General features: G+C 39.6%; 1 protein-coding gene across 8 annotated transcripts in view; it reads left to right on the forward strand.

The window, feature by feature from the left end:
* CAST (calpastatin) overlaps positions 1 to 18,932 on the forward strand; it is a 122,163-nt gene that overhangs the window by 64,005 nt on the left and 39,226 nt on the right. For 4 of the 8 annotated variants that reach the window (XM_059916809.1, XM_059916808.1, XM_059916810.1 and 1 more), the window contains 10 exons: positions 6,418 to 6,483; positions 7,231 to 7,272; positions 8,681 to 8,737; positions 9,171 to 9,284; positions 10,301 to 10,384; positions 14,700 to 14,768; positions 15,900 to 15,998; positions 17,522 to 17,602; positions 18,254 to 18,292; positions 18,784 to 18,876. In XM_059916809.1, coding sequence (XP_059772792.1) covers positions 6,418 to 6,483; positions 7,231 to 7,272; positions 8,681 to 8,737; positions 9,171 to 9,284; positions 10,301 to 10,384; positions 14,700 to 14,768; positions 15,900 to 15,998; positions 17,522 to 17,602; positions 18,254 to 18,292; positions 18,784 to 18,876 — 744 coding nt within the window. The remainder of the gene's footprint in view (positions 1 to 6,417; positions 6,484 to 7,230; positions 7,273 to 8,680; positions 8,738 to 9,170; positions 9,285 to 10,300; positions 10,385 to 14,699; positions 14,769 to 15,899; positions 15,999 to 17,521; positions 17,603 to 18,253; positions 18,293 to 18,783; positions 18,877 to 18,932) is intronic. The other 4 variants (XM_059916815.1, XM_059916811.1, XM_059916814.1 and 1 more) reach the window with 2 other exon arrangements.

An 18,932-nucleotide genomic window follows, 5' to 3' on the forward strand; every position in this document is an offset into this window, starting at 1 on the left:
TAGTTTTTTAAGGAACCTCAATACTGTTCTCCATCGTGGCTGTATCAATTTACATTCTCACAAAGAGTGCAAGAGGGTTCCCTTTTCTCCACACCCTCTCCAGCATTTATTGTTTGTAGATTTTTTGATGATGGCCATTCTGACCGGTGTGAGATGATATCTCATTGTAGTTTTGATTTGCATTTCTCTAATGATTAATGACGTTGAGCATTCTTTCATGTGTTTGTTGGCAATCTGTATATCTTCTTTGGAGAAATGTCTGTTTAGGGCTTCTGCCCATTTTTGGATTGGATTGTTTGTTTTTTTGATATTGAGCTGCCTGAGCTGGTTGTAAATTTTTGGAGATTAATCCTTTGTCAGTTGCTTCATTTGCAAATATTTTCTCCCATTCTGAGGGTTGTCTTTTCGTCTTGTTTATGGTTTCTGTTGCTGTGCAAAAGCTTTTAAGTTTCATTAGGTCCCATTTGTTTATTTTTGTTTTTATTTCCATTTCTCTAGGAGATGGGTCAAAAGGGATCTTGCTGTGATTTATGTCATAGTCTATTTTTTTTTTAAAGGGGTGGCACAAGGGGTGTGTGTGATGCAACTGTTCTTTTTTTTTTTTTCTTATTTTATTTATTTACTTTTGGCTGTATAGGTTCTTCGTTGCTACACGCGGACTTTCTCTAGTTGCGGCGAGCGGGGGCTACTCTTCGTTGCGGTGTGCGGGCTTCTCATTGTGGTCGGAAAAGATACTTGATACGATTTCAATTTTCTTGAATGATCTATCCTGGAGAATGTTCCATGAGCAGTTGAGAAGAATGTGTATTCTGTTGTTTTTGGATGGAATGTCCTATAAATATCAATTTAGTCCGTCTTGTTTAGTGTATCATTTAAAGCTTGTGTTTCCTTATTTATTTTCATTTTGGATGATCTGTCCATTGGTGAAAGTGGGGTGTTAAAGTCCCCTACTATGATTGTGTTACTGTCGATTTCCCCTTTTATGGCTGTTAGTATTTGCCTTATGTATTGAGGTGCTCCTATGTTGGGTGCATAAATATTTACAATTGTTCTTCTTCCTGGATTGATCCCTTGATCATTATGTAGTGTCCCTCTCTGTCTCTTGTAATAGTCTTTGTTTTAAAGTCTATTTTGTCTGATATGAGAGTTGCTACTCCAGCTTTCTTTTAATTTCCATTTGCATGGAATATCTTTTTCCATCCCCTCACTTTCAGTCTGTATGTGTCCCTAGGTCTGAAGTCGGTCCCTTGTAGACAGCATATATATGGGTCTTGTTTTTGTATCCATTCCTCCAGTCTATGTCTTTTGGTTGGAGCATTTAATCCATTTCCATTTAAGGTAATTATCGATATGTATGTTCCTATTACCATTTTCTTAATTGTTTTGGATTTGTTATTGTAGGTCTTTTCCTTCTCTTGTGTTTCCTGCCTAGAGAAGTTCCTTTAGCATTTGTTGTAAAGCTGGTTTGGTGGTGCTGAATTCTCTTAGCTTTTGCTTGTCTGTAAATGTTTTGATTTCTCCATCATATCTGAATGAGATCCTTGCTGGGTAGAGTAATCTTGGTTGTAGGTTTTTCTCCTTCATCATTTTAAATATGTCCTGCCACTCCCTTCTGGCTTGCAGAGATTCTGCTGAAAGATCAGCTGTTAACCTTATGGGGATTCCCTTGTGTGTTATTTGTTGTGTTTCCCTTGCTGCTTTTAATATTTTTTCTTTGTACTTAATTTTTGATAGTTTGATTAATATGTGTCTTGGCGTGTTTCTCCTTGGATTTATCCTGTATGGGACTCTCTGTGCTTCCTGGACTTGATTAACTATTTCCTTTCCCATATTAGGGAAGTTTTCAACTATAATCTCTTCATATATTTTCTCAGTCCCTTTCTTTTTCTCTTCTTCTTCTGGGACCCCTATAATTCGAATGTTGGTGTGTTTAATGTTGTCCCAGAGGTCTCTGAGACGGTCCTCAATTCTTTTCATTCTTTTTTCTTTCTTCTGCTCTGCAGTAGTTATTTCCACTATTTTATCTTCCAGGTCACTTCTCTGTTCTTCTGCCTCAGTTATTCTGCTATTTATCCCTTGTAGAGAATTTTTAATTTCATTTATTGTGTTGTTCATCACTGTTCGTTTGCTCTTTAGTTCTTCTAGGTCCTTGTTAAACATTTCTTGTATTTCCTCCATTCTATTTCCAAGATTTTGGATCACCTTTACTAACGTTATTCTGAATTCTTTTTCAGGTAGACTGCCTATTTCCTCTTCATTTGTTAGGTCCAGTGGGTTTTTGCCTTGCTCCTTCATCTGCTGTGAGTTTTTCTGTCTTCTCATTTTGCTTAACTTAGTGTGTTTGGGGTCTCCTTTTCGCAGCCTGCAGGTTCGTAGTTCCCGTTGTTTTTGGTGTCTGTCCCCAGTGGCTAAGGTTGGTTCAGTGGGTTGTGTAGGCTTCCTGGTGGAGGGGACTAGTGCCTGTGTTCTGGTGGATGAGGCTGGATCTTGTTTTTCTGGTGGGCAGGTCCACATCTGGTGGTGTGTTTTGGGGTGTCTGTGGCCTTATTATGATTTTAGGCAGCCTCTCTGCTAATGGATGGGGCTGTGTTCCTGTCTTGCTAGTTGTTTGGCATAGGGTGTCCAGCACTGTAGCTTGCTGGTCGTTGAGTGGAGCTGGGTGTTGGCATTGAGATGGAGATCTCTCGGAGATATTTGCCATTTCATATTACGTGGAGCTGGGAGGTCTCCTGTGGACCAGTGTCCTGAACTTGGCTCTCCCACCTCAGAGGCACAGCCCTGACGCCTGGCTGGAGCACCAAGAGCCTGTCATCCACATGGCTCAGAATAAAAGGGAGAAAAAAGAGAAAGAAAGAAAAAAGATAAAGTAAAATAAAATAGTTATTAAAATAAAAAATTTTTTTAATAATTATTTTTTAATTAAAAAAAGAAAAGAAAGAGAGCAACCAAACCAAAAAACAAATCCACCAATGATAACAAGTGCTAAAAACTATACCCCAAAAAAAAAAAAAACGGACAGAGAGAACCCTAGGACAAATGGTAAAAGTAAAGCTATACAGACAAAATAACACACAGAAGCATACACATACACACTCACAAAACGAGAAAAAGGGGAAAAAATGTATAGATCGTTGTTCCCAAAGTCCACCTCCTCAATTCGGGATGATTCGTTGCCTATTCAGGTATTCCACAGATGCAGGGTACATCAAGTTGATTGTGGAAATTTAATCCACTGCTCCTGAGGCTGATGGGAGAGATTTCCCTTTCTCTTCTTTGTTCGCACAGCTCCTGGGGTTCAGCTTTAGATTTGGACCCGCCTCTGGGTGTAGGTCGCCTGAGGGCATCTGTTCTTCGCTCAGACAGGCTGGGGTTAAAGGAGCAGCTGATTTGGGGGCTCTGGCTCACTCAGGCTGGGGGAGGGAGGGGTACTGGATGCCGGGGGAGCCTGCGGCGGCAGAGGCCGGCGTGACGTTGCAGCAGCCTGAGGTGCGCTGTGCGTTCTCCTGGGGAAGTTGTCGCTGGATCACGGGACCCTGGCAGTGGCGGGCTGCACAGGCAGGGGAGGTGTGGATAGTGACCTGTGCTCGCACACAGGCTTCTTGGTGGCGGCAACAGCAGCCTTAGCGTCTCATGCCTGTCTCTGGGGTCCGCGCCGATAGCCGTGTCTCGTGCCCGTCTCTGGAGCTCCTTTAAGCAGCGCTCTTAATCCCCTCTCCTCTCGCACCAGGAAACAAAGAGGCAAGAAAAAGTCTCTTGCCTCTTCGGCAGCTGCAGACTTTTTCCCGGACTCCCTCCCGGCTAGCTGTGGCGCACTAGCCCCTTCAGGCTGTGTTCACGCCGCCAACCCCAGTCCTCTCCCTGGGATCCAACCAAGCCCGAGCCTCAGCTCCCAGCCCCCGCCCGCCCCAGTGGCTGAGCAGACAAGCCTCTCGGGCTGGTGAGTGCTGGTCAGCACTGATCCTCTGTGCGGGAATCTCTCCGCTTTGCCCTCCGCACCCCTGTGGCTGTGCTCTCCTCCGTGGCTCCGAAGCTTCCCCCCTCTGCCACCCCCCGTCTCCACCCTCGAAGGGGTTTCCTAGTGTGTGGAAACTTTTCCTCCTTCACAGCTCCCTCCCACTGGTGCAGGTCCCATCCCTATTCTTTTGTCTCTGTTTTTTCTTTTTTCTTTTGCCCTACCCAGGTACATGGGGAGTTTCTTGCCTTTTGGGAGGTCTGAGGTCTTCTGCCAGCGTTCAATAGGTGTTCTGTAGGAGCAGTTCCACGTGTAGATGTATTTCTGATGTATTTGTGGGGAGGAAGGTGATCTCCGCGTCTTACTCTTCTGCCATCTTGAAGCTCCTCTCCCCTTCATGTACTTCTGATGTTTGGTTCATAACATTTATATCAGCCTCCTCTTGGAGATTTTTGTGAACTTTATGAGCATATTTCTTTAAATATTTTGAGCTTTTAGAGGGAAGATGTTAATTCAAATAAAGCCTATATCAAATCCTTGTCATGTTATACACCTTTGAAATGAAAGTCACTCTAGCTCTGGAGGTAATATGTCTAGATCTATGTTCTCTCTCTCTTGTTCCTCATATTAGAATTGGTAGTCACACTGCTGTGTGTAAGATGAAAGGTCAGATCATTGTTAATCAGGTTGAGATCTCTGAGAGACTTTGTAGAGTGGACACTGGAGCCAGACGGCTTGGCTTCTATTCCCAGTTCTATGCTGGCTGTGGTGCTGGAAAATTCCTCTTGGCTTTCATTTCCTTTTTTAATTTAATTTTTATTTTATATTCGATTATAGTTGATTTACAATGTTGTGTTAGTAATTTCAGACCTACAACAAAGAGATTCAGTTATACATATACAGATATCCATTCCTTTTCAGATTCTTTTCTCATATAGGTTATTATAGAATATTCAGTAGAGTTCCCTGTGCTATACAGTAGGTCCTTGTTGATTATCTATTGTATATATAGTAGTATGTATATGTTAATCCCAAACTCCTAATTTATCCCTCCCCCCAGCTTTCCCCTTTGGTAACCATAAGTTTGTTTTAGAAGTCTGTGAGTCCTTATCTGTACAATTTGGAGGAGGATGATAATAGTACCTTTCTCACAAGACTGTGTAAGGAAACAAAGATAAGGCTATTGAACAGTGCCTGTCCCACAGCAGGTGCCCAGTAGGAGCTGGCTGGCGCTGGAGAGACAATGCAGTGCAGTGATTGAGAACACATAACCCCAGCTCCACCATGCGTGTCCTTGGGAAGTTATTTAATTTCCATGTGCCTCAATTTGCATCCATGAAATGGGGATGATGATGATGATGATGGTGATGATAATAATGATACTCATTATACCTGACTCAGAGGATTACTATGAGGACTAAGAGGGTTGGACTAAGAAAGTTTTGAACAGTCCCTTGTACTGAGAGGCTATAATAAGCATTAGTTATTGTTATCATCAGTATTATGTTCATCAGCCTCACCACCACCAAAAATAAATTTAGGAGATGTGTTAGTGATTACTAATTAAAATGTATATTTCATTAGAAGCTGCTTGTGTCTGTGAGTATACATTCTTAATTGTATTGTAGAGTTCTTCCATGCAAAATATTGCCAAAATGCCAAATTACAAATTAGAAGCTATTAATAGACTCAAACCTTTAAAATACCAGCTGGCTTATTTTCCTTGTTAATCATATAGTAAATTGCATTTGCATAAACTCAAAAAAAAAGCAGAGTAGCATGTACAGAAACTCATTAACAAGGATCCAGTTTGAAAGGTTCCAAATTTTTAAATTTTAAAAACATTTCTTTGTTCATGAACTTTGTTTCCTTCCCAAAACAATAAGTGTGTTGGCATAACTAGGGTCTATTATGTGAGGAACACATGTGCCTTCATTACTGAAGCACAAGACATGATAAATTAAGAGGATATTTGGCACCAGTCTCTTCAGATAATAGAATAAAAAATAGGAGTTTGTGCTGATATCACCGAGCAGATAAAAGGGAAAGAAATGGCAGAAGCATCAGGCCTAATTTTTAATCTCTTACTTTGAAAAGTTCATAAAATGTTTAATCAAATTTTATTCTTGTTTTCATATCTTCCCTATACGGAGAATGCATATGTATACTTAAGTAATTGTCTTTTTTGACACAGGTAACTTTTGGTTGGGTGGAATTGTAAAATACTCCACTAAAGATCCTAAATAACAACCAGCTCTTCAGAAGCATTCCTAGAACTTTAGATTCGATTGCTAGATTTTTATCGTGCTACAAAAATTCATGCGCTATTTACAAAATTGTTGTAATATTGTGCTGACAGAATTTCAGAAAACTTTTGACAAACCTTTAGCCGTGTTTATTCATGTTACTTATTTGACTGTCAAATAAAATAAAATCACACTTGGGGCTGTGCTCTTATATATTAGGCCATTCCAGTCAGCAAACAGTTGGAAGGACTGCATTCTCCTAATAAGAAAAGACACAAAAAACAGGTGATGTGGTTCATTGTACTAGGGGACATTTCTGTTTACTAATGGTCACTTCAGCTGCTTAGCACTGCTAATAATTTCAGTTCACAATCTTCTGCCACACTTTGACCCATCACAGACTTCTGGTAGGCTTAGTTACCCATGGCTCACATTCTGGCACTAAAAATCAATTTCACGGCTTCCTGTGTTCTTGATACTGTCAGCCTCCCATTGTTTTACATCATCAGCTGAAACCTACGCTGAGTATTTCACTCATTAAGAGATCAATCATGTTAATGGCTTTGAAGGATGAAGGTTTTTATTTTAGTTTGCTTATGTATTAGCTACCATGTTCATAGTAATAAATCTTTACATATCTTTAGTACACACAGAAGTAAGATGCAAATTGCCATCTAAGTAGTAAGAGCAGACTGTTAATTAGTGTGCTTAAGTGTTTATCTAAAGAGTTACAATTCCGGGAATTCCCTGGCGGTCCAGTGGTTAGGACTCCATGCTTCCACTGCAGCGGGCACGAATTTGATCCCTGATTGGGGAACTAAGATCCCACAAACCACGTGGTGTGGCCAAATAAATAAATAAATAAATAGTTACAGTTCCAAGAAAAGTATAATTTTAACTCATGAAGTTTATATTTATAAATACATAAAAATTATCTTTTTTAGCTTCTTTAGTTGAAGAAAATATATGATAAACTTTGTAAACTGTGTTCATTTTTCCTTCCTTCCTTCTTCTTTCTTTTTCTGAATTTAGGCTGTAAAAACAGAACCTGAGAAGAAGTCACAATCAACTAAGGTAAATGATTTAAGTCAACTAGTGAATTATTTGGATTCTTTGCAACAATAATGAGTAACTAATTTCCTCTATTGGTGCTACTAAATGGTAAAAAAAAAAATTTGTCAGCTAATTAAATTAATTTTAGATTACCCTTTTGAACATGATTATATAGAGTGTGTATAAAATAATTATAACATTAAAGCCATATGTTGTTAAAATGAATAGTATTTTATAAATCTACTTCAGAAGGCATTTTATTCAAATCTAGATTTTTGTTGTAGCTGAAGTAATTTTAAAAAAAGCAACAGGAACAAAGGACAAGGGACAAAGGGTAATGAGTCTTTGATTACTTTAATGATGAGACATCAAGAGCAAAGGTGTCTATTGAACCCAACACCTAGATAATTTAAAGATGAGAGTCTCTCCTTAGACTGGGCCCAGGGTTTATCTTGATGGTCTTATTTCCATTGGTGGAACTAGTTATCAGTTACTCAGGAGACAGCTCTGACTCCCTTGGGAACGGCTTCCCTTGCTTTCCTGACTCATGGCTGTCTAGACTGAAAGCCAATTCCAGTCCATATGGAGATGACCCCAGGGTGTCTGCAGGCAGGGCAAATGTTTCTCTTCAATAAGGTGCTGTACTTTATTTCTTTCAAGTACACTTGAGCAGTTACTCAGACTGCAAGTTTTCCTGTAGGGAAGCACAAAGATGATTTGGGCTGAAGTACTTTAAGTGCAGGCAAGGGTGGGGAGTGCAGTGGGCAGAGTCATCTGGGTGAAAGATGAAGCTTATATGATTTTGTGTAAGGCCTCTTGGTGGCCCCTGAGGATGGTAATTACATGGTCCCCTATAGAAGAATAATTCAGCAGCTGGTGGAAGTTGTCTTCTATTCCGTATTTAAATGTTTTTGGTTACTCAATCTCAAGAGAATTGGGTTTCTAGTGATACCTGTCTTCTCTACTTGTAGCACAGAAAAGACCATATAAATCATTTAACTAAAAAAATACAGTGTTCATCTCCTATGAAAGGAGATTTTTTTGAAAATCAATTTTAATTTCTAAAGTAGGATCTCCTATCAACAAACTCAGTGGTCAAAGTGATCATTTGACATCTCTGTGGATGGACTTGCAGTTATCAAATGATCTACATGAATTGTGAAAAACAGCCAATAACTTAGAGATACATAGCTATTTGAAAAATCATTCTAGATGAAATACTACATTTTTCATTAGTTTTCTGATAATTATCATTATCAGACTGTTGGTAGGATTACTATCAACCAGACAGCAACATCTACTTCTCCAACTGGGCCTTTCCTAAGAGAGGCAGAATGGTCTAATTGGGATTTTTGGTTCTGAGCTTATTTGGAAATATAAAAACAATGTACTCTGATGTAACTGAGATTTTATCTTTTGAAATTGACAGCCATCTGTGGTTCATGAGAAAAAAACCCAAGAAGTAAAGCCAAAGGAACACAGAGAGGTAAATGATCATCATTAGGACTTGATATCATAAGGGGAAACCTTTTTTTCTTTGTTTTTCTTTGTTTTTTGGTGAAGGATAAAATTCTGAACTCTCATCTTTCAACATTCAAGTCCTACTGAGCATGGCTGGTATTTGTTTTTCCGCTAAAATGGCACCACCATGTGGCATTAGCAGGATTTGCAATTTGCTCAGGTGATTCTTGCTGAATTTGGGAGGAAGGATTTGCATTGTTTCAAATTTTGTACTCAAAGTGAAATTTTGTCACGTATCATTCTAATTTAAATTCGCATAATAAAAAAACTGCATAAAACACAGCTGTTATGAATACTTTCTATTCCATAGAGAAAAGTAGCAATATTTGTCATATTGTTAACATTGTGGGACGTGTGTGTGTGTGTGTGTGTGTGTGTGTGTGTGTGTGTGTTTTCAGCCAAAAAGCCTACCCAAGCACTCATCAGATACAAGAAGCAAGCATGCTTATAATGAAAAAGCAGTTTCCAAATCAAGTGAGCAGCCAACATCAGAGAAATCAACAATACCAAAGGTAAATAAAGCAGACTGATAGATAGGAAAACACTAATGTCAACTAGGGAATTGACAGGTCCTCTATCTATATTGATGTGTGTAGGTGAATCTACAGAGCTACGCTGAATATATCTTGTACTGTAAAGATTTGGTGCTCTCATTTTGCTGGTGTTGCAAATAACCTTGTGGAAACTTGGGACTAAGTAAGGCCTGAGAAGGGCATCAGATAGGTCTGGGGGATGTTCCATCATGCCCTCTCCACCACCCAGCAGCGCCCTGTCGTGACTTTGAGGCAGCCGACTCTGGTGTCTCGCAGACAGGAAGCTTGGGATTGAGGCTGCCTCCTGGACCCCTCTCCTCGTGGTCTGTGGGAACTCAGATGCCCTGCGAGATCTGCTCTTTACCTGGAAGTCTTAGAGTTTTTAGGGTCTTGTTGTAGGAGAGATCAACTTACAGAGCCAAAAATCAGAAATATATTCTGTATTTCCAGAATACAACTATTCAACTACTAGAAGAATAAACGTCTATGAGAACTTTTTCATTGAGAGCTCTTGGAAGATAGGAAATAGGCCTGTTTAACAATATACCTTATATCAGAGACTGCAAATTTGTGGCCCACCAATTGCAGCCACTTGTGTATTTTATTTGGCTAACAGTAATCAAAGTGATTTTTAATTAGCTGCCAACAAATAAAGTCAGAATGCTTCACATAAAATGCAAATTTCTAGCTTCTCTTGAAAAATTGGAATATCTGGCAACAGTGGGCTCACATAGCAACAATTGACTAGAGGCTTTACAACCTTGTATGTGCCCGCCTGGTCCACTTCACCTATGTGTGTTAACCTGCATGGGCTCTGTAAGCTCTTGAGTCCAGCTGTATGTTCCCAGCCTGGCATCATGTGCAGTGGAAGCTAGTGACCATTTCCCTACAAGATGTCTGCTAAGGGAAACTGGCTCCTTAGTGACATTTGAAATGTATGATCTTGAAAATAGTCATTCAGAGATACTTAGTTCTGTCAATCTTTTATCCATTAGACTAAGTCACAGGACACAATTTCCAGTGGTGGAAAGAGTGCTGTTACTGGCGTAGCTGCAGCATCTGGCAAACCAGTTGACAAGGTGAGCACACATAAAAGATGTAACATGTACATGGGCCTCAATGCTTATCAGGTCTCTTTTATGAGAAACATATGCTCAGCGAAGACCCATTCTACCTGGCTGGCTCTGTTTAACCATTCAGTGTTCCAGTGCTGTCACAGTCAAATAACCTGTCATTTGCTAAAACTGAACACTTCATATGTGAAATTTTATGAAGAAGAGCATGCATCTGAAGGATAGAGAGAGAGCAAGACACCAAAAAGACACTATTTATTGAATGCATGATTTTAAAATTCATGCATTCAATAAATAGTTACTGTACAGTGGAATATTACTCAGCCATAAAAAGAAACGAGATTGAGTTATTTGTAGTGAGGTGGATGGATCTAGAGTCTGTCATACAGAGTGAAGTAAGTCAGAAAGAGAAAAACAAATACCGTATGCTAACACATATATATATGGAATCTAAAAAAATGGTACTATGAACTTAGTGGCAGGGCAGGAATAAAGACGTAGACATAGAGAAGCATTTGAGGACACCGTGCGGAGGGGGGGGAAGCTGGGGTGAAGTGAGAGTAGCAGCGACATACATACACTACCAAATGTAAAATAGTTAGCTAGTGGGAAGCAGCAGCATAGCACAGGGAGATCAGCTCGGTGGTTTGCGATGACCTAGGGGGTGGGATCAGGGTGTGGGATAGGGAGGGTGGGAGGGAGGCTCAAGAGGGAGGGGATGTGGGGATATATGTATGCCTATGGCTGATTCATTTTGTTGTACAACAGAAACTAACACAGTATTGTGAAGCAGTTATACTCCAATAAAGATCCATAAAAAAAAATTATTTTTAGACCCCATAAATAAATAAATAAATAAATAGTTACTGAGTGCCTGCCATGTATAAGGCCTCATATCAATACCAAGGAAATTAAAATGTGAGTTGACTCAGATCCTGCCTTCAAGATTTATGGGTTTGAAATAAAGCACATAAAATTGCCATGAGCATTTGAATAAGCATTACTCTCAGCTTTTAATATGAACACTGCCATCTTGAAATGAGTAAATTATGTTCAGTCATGACATCTACATGGATGGATATGGGAGGTTTTCAAAGGAGCATCACAAGCCCTCTCAGGAGAGAGTATATGTGCCCCACTGGCAATTTATGGGCACCTTCCTTAGATCCTTTGAAGAGACTAGCTTGGGAATGTAAGACAAGGAATAGTCTACCTTTTCTACCGATAGGAATACAGAGTTAGCAATCAGAGTTAGTAATCAGTTTGGAAGCCATATCGTCCTAGAAATGCTAGTACGTATTTCTCTTAAAGCCACAAGTAACTAACTGAAGCAACAGTAAGATGGAAATGAAAGCAGAAAAAAAGTAATACGTGTTTATCTATTTTCCCGCTTCTCAAAATGGGAGCAGTTATCCCTCTGCAGGCTAAGTAAAGTAAGAAAAGTCATAGGTTAAAAGTATAGCACATCTCCCTGAAACATCAGTTTTTATTAAATTTCGAAAAAGAAAAGGCACATTATTTTTCTCCAAGCTAATGCAGATATCATGTGGCATGATGGCAAAATTTACATGAACTTTTAAATGAAAATACTCAACTTAAAATAAAAAATGTTTTATTTTTTCCAGCAGACCCCTTGTATATACCTTGAGATCCCTACCCCCATCCTGGGGATACACTTCACTCTCTTGTGTTGATGAGGGATAACTAGATGCCATGGTTTGGAAAATGGATAAATTTAAGACAGAGGATTAGATCTCTTAGAATAGGTTTAAAATGTAATTTGAACCTATTCTAAGAGATTTGTAAATGTAATTTTGTAACCTATTTGTAAATGTAATTTTCAAATTTTGATAATTTGAAAATTTATGCCACACATCATCTAGCCAGGGTTATCAGTAAAATCTAAGCAATAAAATTAGGCGAGGTTTATACGGAATTCTGCTGTGCATTGACTTGTGCTACGACCTGTGGCAAATCATTTCACTTTTCTTTGCCTCTGATTTGTCTCCTAGAAAACGAGATTGGTCAGATCTGCTTTTTCTTTTTTAGCCCATACCGTGTGTAAAGCACTGTGGACTGCGGTTTGACTCTGCAGGACACTGAGCTGCAGGCAGACCCCGCTAGGGCTGGAATAAAACTAGGTACCCAGGACTGCATTCAAGGCAGATTAAGACAAGTCCCCACAGGGAGCTGTTTGAGGAGAGAGGGCGTCTGTCTGATTTGGGGGAATCCTCGGGGACTTTGAGTAGATCCAGTTTGAGTTTGGCATGAAAGGATAGCTAGGATTGCAGGCTTGCAAACATACCAAGGGAGAAAAATATAAGATGTGATCTGGGTACAAAGTGCATTACGGTGTGGACGAAGCACAGGGGAGGTGAGTGGGACTGTGAGACCAGAAAGACAGGTCGAGGCACTGCTGTGGAGAATGTAAAGGTGTGTTAATCCATGTGGTAGTGATACAACTGGCAGCAGGTAAGCATTGAAGATTAGAGAACGGATGGAGAGATGCGATTAAAACCAAGCTGCCGAAGAATTAAGCGACCGCAGTGGCTGGGATGAGACGGAGTAAGAGATCTTAAGGTGGGAGGCTGGTCAGGGGCTATTTCAGTCGTCCTGGGGAGTCCAAAGTTAACCTAAATTAGAACTGGGATAGAATAAGTGAGCGGGGAGCAATGCAGGAGGCGTTGCAGAGGTGAAGCTTTCAGGTGTTAGGAAATGAGTGGCTGCAGTGGGCAAAGGGGAAATAAAATCCCAGATAACCTGGGGCTTCAGCATCTCAGTGAACTAGGTTGCTAACCCTAAGGTGAGGCAAGGGAGGCACCCATGGCCAGGTTCGTGCCAGTGCAGGGTCAGCACCTGCAGGAGTGAGCGCCTTCTTAAGTGAGCCCGGTCCTGATTGTCACTGACAGGTGGACAGAGGGTCAGAAGGGGAGTTGGTGGAGCCAGAAAAGTGATACCTGCTTTTAGACAGGTTGAACTGAAATGCCTGAGGTGTCCCAAGAGAGAGGCGATTAGCACATTGTTTTGGAGTCCAGGTGAATGGAAAGGGAGAAGCAGGGAGAGAGGGGAGAGTGAAACTGAATGAACATCTGCACGAGGTTGTGGTTGAATCAAGGAGCTGGATTCAGTTGCCAGGACTCAGGTTCACCCGGGTGCTCCCACAGTCTCTTTAATATAACAATCACAGCAATCACTTATTTAGTACTTATTTGTATATCCAGTACTTACGAGTACTTAGCGTGTGCACAACTACTGGCTTTGGTACTTTAATAGATGAATTAGTTTAGTCCTCACAACCCGCTGCAGTAGGTGCAGTCACTGTCCTGGCCTCCTCCATGAGGGTACGGAGGTTCAGGAGGAGACGTGACCTGCCTGAAGCCTCCTGCGGCCAGCGCGTGTGAGCTGGTGTGCACACCCAGACAGTTCGAGCCTCTGCTCTCCACCTCCAAGCTCTGCTGCCCAGATTTCAGAGACCTTCACAGAAGGCAATTCCCTATTGTCTTAAACCCAGCGACTTCACCATTTCGTTCCTGCCTGGCCCTGAAAGCATTTGGCCCCTGACCCTAGGGAATGATTGCCTAGGACCACCAGGACAGGCAGAAACATGTGTGTGGCAGGGGGCAAAGCAGGAGAGATGCCAGAGGTGGCAGAGAACAGAGGGCACAGATGCCAGCACAGAACGGGGGTGGTGCTGAGAGAGATGAGAGTCGGGAGAGGGCTGCTCACCAGAGTAACTCAGAGAAGATTACGTCTGGGTAAAGGCATGGAAACTGCAGATTGGAAAGTTATTGACAGTCATTGATGGAGCAACTGAAGCCGTGGTGGGAAGGACATTGATTTTAGGGAGATGAAGGAAAGAATGAGCGATGAGATACCAAAGCAAGGGGGGGTGGAGGTCTTGATGTGTAGGGGCAAAGACCGAGAGAACAACATCTAGAAATAATGGCTGCTTGTAATAAGAAGGAATTCATGGGTGTTGCAGAGATTAGCTGTGGGCCCTGGGAGAGGCAACCAAGAGCAGTGAAGAAAGAGGTGGGCAGTCCTGGATTCAGATCTCAGTGCTGTCCTTTACTGTGTGACCTGGGAAGTTACTCAGCCTCTCTGAGCCTTGCTTGTCACATCTCTAAGTGAGATTAATATTATCAATATTAACATTATTTATGCTGTTCTGAAAAAGGATATAACACATAAAGTGTCTGGCACAGAGCAGATGTTTAGTATATGATCCATGTTATGTTATAATGTATTCATTTTAAAGTTTGTAATATTATTGAATTTTATAAAGATATATGAGGAGTTTTTCTTTCTAAACCCCCACCAGAATAAAGAAAATAAATCATTAACGTCAGCTGTACCAGTTGAATCCAAACCAAGTAAACCCTCTGGAAAGGTATGAAGATAGCAGTGCCTTTTTACATAGATATTTATTCATAGTCTCTGTGTCTATCGTGATCTGATTTCTTGAGGGTAAACAATATGAGGTGAGGGTAACTTAAAGGACCTTTTTAATGAATTATTGTTTGAAGCTAATATGACTGGGTTGAAAGTGGGATTTTCTCACATATGTTTGTAACATTTTATATTCTAACCCTCTGTTCTGGAAACTCCAGTTATGTCTCATGGAGTTTACATTCCAGTTTCCCTCCTGCAAATGCACCTTCTTTAACCAGAGGTATCACTAAACAATGCCAGGCACGTCTTCATTCTGAAATTCCCAATTGAATCAGTCTAAAGCTAACAGGCCTCAGATGCTATTACACAATCAGGTGAGTGCCTAAAGTTGTAGTGGAAGTGTGGTAGTTGCAAAAAAAAATGTAAACAATCATTTTTAAGCTGAGTTAAATAGTAAAGGGTCTTTCCTCAAATTGTTTTCCCCTTCAAATGTAGCTTATTCTTCACAATGAATCATTCTTAACCTCAACAACAGGATGGTGGCACTCCTTCATTCATAATACTGATTTAAGCCCATATTGACAGAATAAACTGTCACTTCTTGTAAATTTAACATCTCTTTCAGGGAATTTCTGTTTGTAAACATCTTCAGACAAGCTAGTGAACAAAAAGCCACAGATGAATAAAAGAACACAGGGCAATCCATTTTTGAAATATATTTTATTTGGAAGAGGTGGAAACGATTGATAAGCAAAAATACTAAGCATTTCCTCTCTTGCATATAGCAACATAATCATAATTCTCTGTAGTTTGTTTCCTTTTTTCTTTAAACTATCAGTACAGTGGTCTGGCAGCTGTAATGAATCATACACTTGTTCATGTAGTTAATGCCTTTAGACTTATTGAAATTGTGGTTCTTAACCTGAATGTGGCTTTCTATCTTGCCAACCTAGGATCTGTACTCTGGGACTTTAAATAATAAGTTCTATTACAGACCAGATTTTAACCATTTAAGAACTTCTGGTGTTTGGTATTTTTCTACACAGAATTTTTTTTTCGGTAGTCAAAAAATCAAAATGAAATATGTGTAACAAATAACATTCACATATCTGCTCTTTTTGTTTTCCAGTCAGGCATGGGTGCTGCTTTGGATGACTTAATAGACACTTTAGGAGAACCTGAAGAAACTAAAGAAGATAATACAACATATACTGGACCTGAAGTTTTGGTAAGTGATCTTGATGTTGATAAAGATTCATACTTAATGAGTAGGAGAGCTAGTAGGTCATGGTCATGATGCACAAAAGAATACACAGTGTTCTGTCACTTGGAGAGAAACAGTACGCTGTCAGTATCAGTAATAGCAGCTGAAAATTAGTGTTGTGGATGGAAACTGTCCTAAGGTAGCTATGTGATTCCGTTGATCAGCAAACACTGATTGATTGTCTCTGCTGAGACTGCAGCTGGGATATAGTCTGTTGGATCACAGAGACTTATTTTCTTTCTTCGAGGCTTAAGTCCAGTGGACTTTGACTTATTTTAGTTTCCAGATATTTCCCATCCTATCACTTGAACTTATCTTGATTTCTAGGTATTTTCTACCCTCAGTTCATCTCTATTCCTGATTCATAAAAAGCAAGAAAATTATGTTCCTTGGCATTAATAAAAGACATTCCATAGACTGTAAGAAAATATAGCAACAGTCATAACAAAGGATTTGTTTCTAGAATTTATGAAGATTTTTTAAAACTGAGAAAAAAACAACCCAATAGAAAATTAGGAGAAAATTTGGCCAAAAGACACATGAAAGTCTCCCTAGTAATTAGGAAAATGGTACTAAAAAACAGACAGATAGCACTTCACACTCATCTGATTGGCAGAAGTGTAAAAGTCTGACAACTGGCCCAGAGCCTATGGATGTCACATGAAGATGTGCACACCCTCTAACCAGCAATCCCACGTCTAGAGAGACTTACTGGAGGGAGCCTTGCCCAGGTGTATAAGGAGGTCTAAGAACAGGTGAAACATTTGGAAATGATTTTGTTCAACAGGAGACAAGATGATATAGTGGAACACTTTTTAGTGGTTAAAATGGCTTATTCATGTATCAATATGGATAACATTACAAAAACATAACTTTGAATAAAAATAGTACATTACCAAATGACATAAGAATTTGATACCATTTATATAACACTTGAAAATAGGCAAAGTAATGGTGTATATTGATTATGGGTATCTACATGTGGAATAACTGTTTTAAAATATATTCAACTTTACACTGATGGATGTGATAAAGTTCAGGATGATGGCTATCTCTGGAAAACAAGGAAGAGGAATTGGATTGGAGAGTGCTAAAAAAGAAACATCACTCTGATTTTTTTCTTATTACATAAGAAATAACTAGATCTGTTGGGTTATATAGAAATTCACTGTTATCAACTGCTCTTTTGTAGGTATAGAAATATTAGATAATGAAAAATATTTTTAAATAAAATGCATTTTATATATGAATCAAATTTAATATAGTGGTTTGAATATTTTATAGCATTACTAATGAGTTAAGCCAATTAAATATGGGCAAGTATTTGTGGAAACTTAGAATTTCAGAGTTGTGTAAAATATTGGCTTCTAAATGATTTATATTTACTCTCAATAGTTCCATAAATTAATAATGCAATAGTACTTCGGTTTAAGAATATGTATATAACATTGTCAGCTAATATCCCTATGTGTACGGTTTTCTTCTAGGATCTGATGAGTTCTACTTACATAGAGGAATTGGGTAAAAGAGAAGTCACACTTCCTCCAAAATATAGGGAACTTTTAAATGTAAGTTAAACAATCGTTTACTTATACTTTATTGTTTCTTTTTTGGAGTTATAATTTTTATCACATTAATATATCCAGTTTTTTTTAACTTAGATAATATAATGGGCGTGCGAAATTGTCATTACTCTGAAGCTCACTGTATTACTTTGGTAGGGCTGCCATATTGGAGTATCACAGACTGGATGGCTTAAACAGCAGAAACTTACTGTCTCACAATTCTGGGGGCTAGAAGACTGGAATCAAGATGTGGGCAGGGTTGGCTCCTTCTGAAGGCTGTGAGAGGAAGATCTGTCTCAGGCCTCTCTCCTTGGTCTATAGATACCTACATGTGGAGTAATTCCACATCTTCTATGTATACATATCTGCATGTCGTCTTTTCTCTACGTGGATCTCTGGGTCATTTCCCCCTTTTATAGGAACACTGGTCCTATTGAATTAGGGCCCCTTTTAATGTTCTCATTTAACCTTAATTACCTCTTTAAAGGTCCTGTCTTCAAATACAGTCATTCTGAGGTTCTAGGGGATAGGACTTCAGCTTATGAATTTTGGGAGGACACAACTCAGCCCATAGCATTCACTGAGCTGTGCATTTTGCCGATTGTAAGGATTAATTTTGCCTTCTCAGCATCATCAAATTAATATTTGTTTCAGAAAAAAGAAGGGATCACAGGGCCTCCTCCAGACTCTTTGGTGAGTTCACATAAATGTCTTCTAAGATCAGATTTAACATTTTTTATATCTTTGGTTGGGGGGATAGAGTTATCAATTCTGTATTTTGGGATTATGACTATATTAATCTCTAAATCAGATGAAGTTTCCATCTGTTCAGAGAACGGAGGTGGGCCTGGGGGTTGTTTCAATGAGTGTTTATTTCCTAAGTAGATTTTTTGAGGGAAAGAAGAATGGGGCCAAGAAAGTTTTAGGATAAAATAAATGTTAATAAAAATAAGATGAGAATATCCTAACATGTAATATGTTGAGAAGAGAGAAACAGGAAAATAATATTTATTGAGCATCCAGTTTCCTCCCAAACATAGGCTTTCATCTGAGTTATTTCTTTAAACATCTCATTTGGTAGTCAAGGAATTGCAAAAGTACATTCTTCGGTTGCTGGGTTTATAATCTGATCTGTCACTTGAATGATTCCCACGTGTGACCCGTCGTGCTGCCTTTTTCTTTAGAAACCCCTGGGGCCCGATGATGCCATAGATGCCTTGTCATCAGACTTCACCTACAGTTCTCCTGCGGCTGATGGGAAGAAAACCAAGAAAGAGGTATTGTTTTTAATGTAATGAGGGAAACTTGTTAGAAACCATCTCACACTTTAAGA

The sequence above is a fragment of the Balaenoptera ricei genome, chromosome 3 (genome assembly GCF_028023285.1).
Source record: "Balaenoptera ricei isolate mBalRic1 chromosome 3, mBalRic1.hap2, whole genome shotgun sequence".
Taxonomy (NCBI): domain Eukaryota; kingdom Metazoa; phylum Chordata; class Mammalia; order Artiodactyla; family Balaenopteridae; genus Balaenoptera; species Balaenoptera ricei.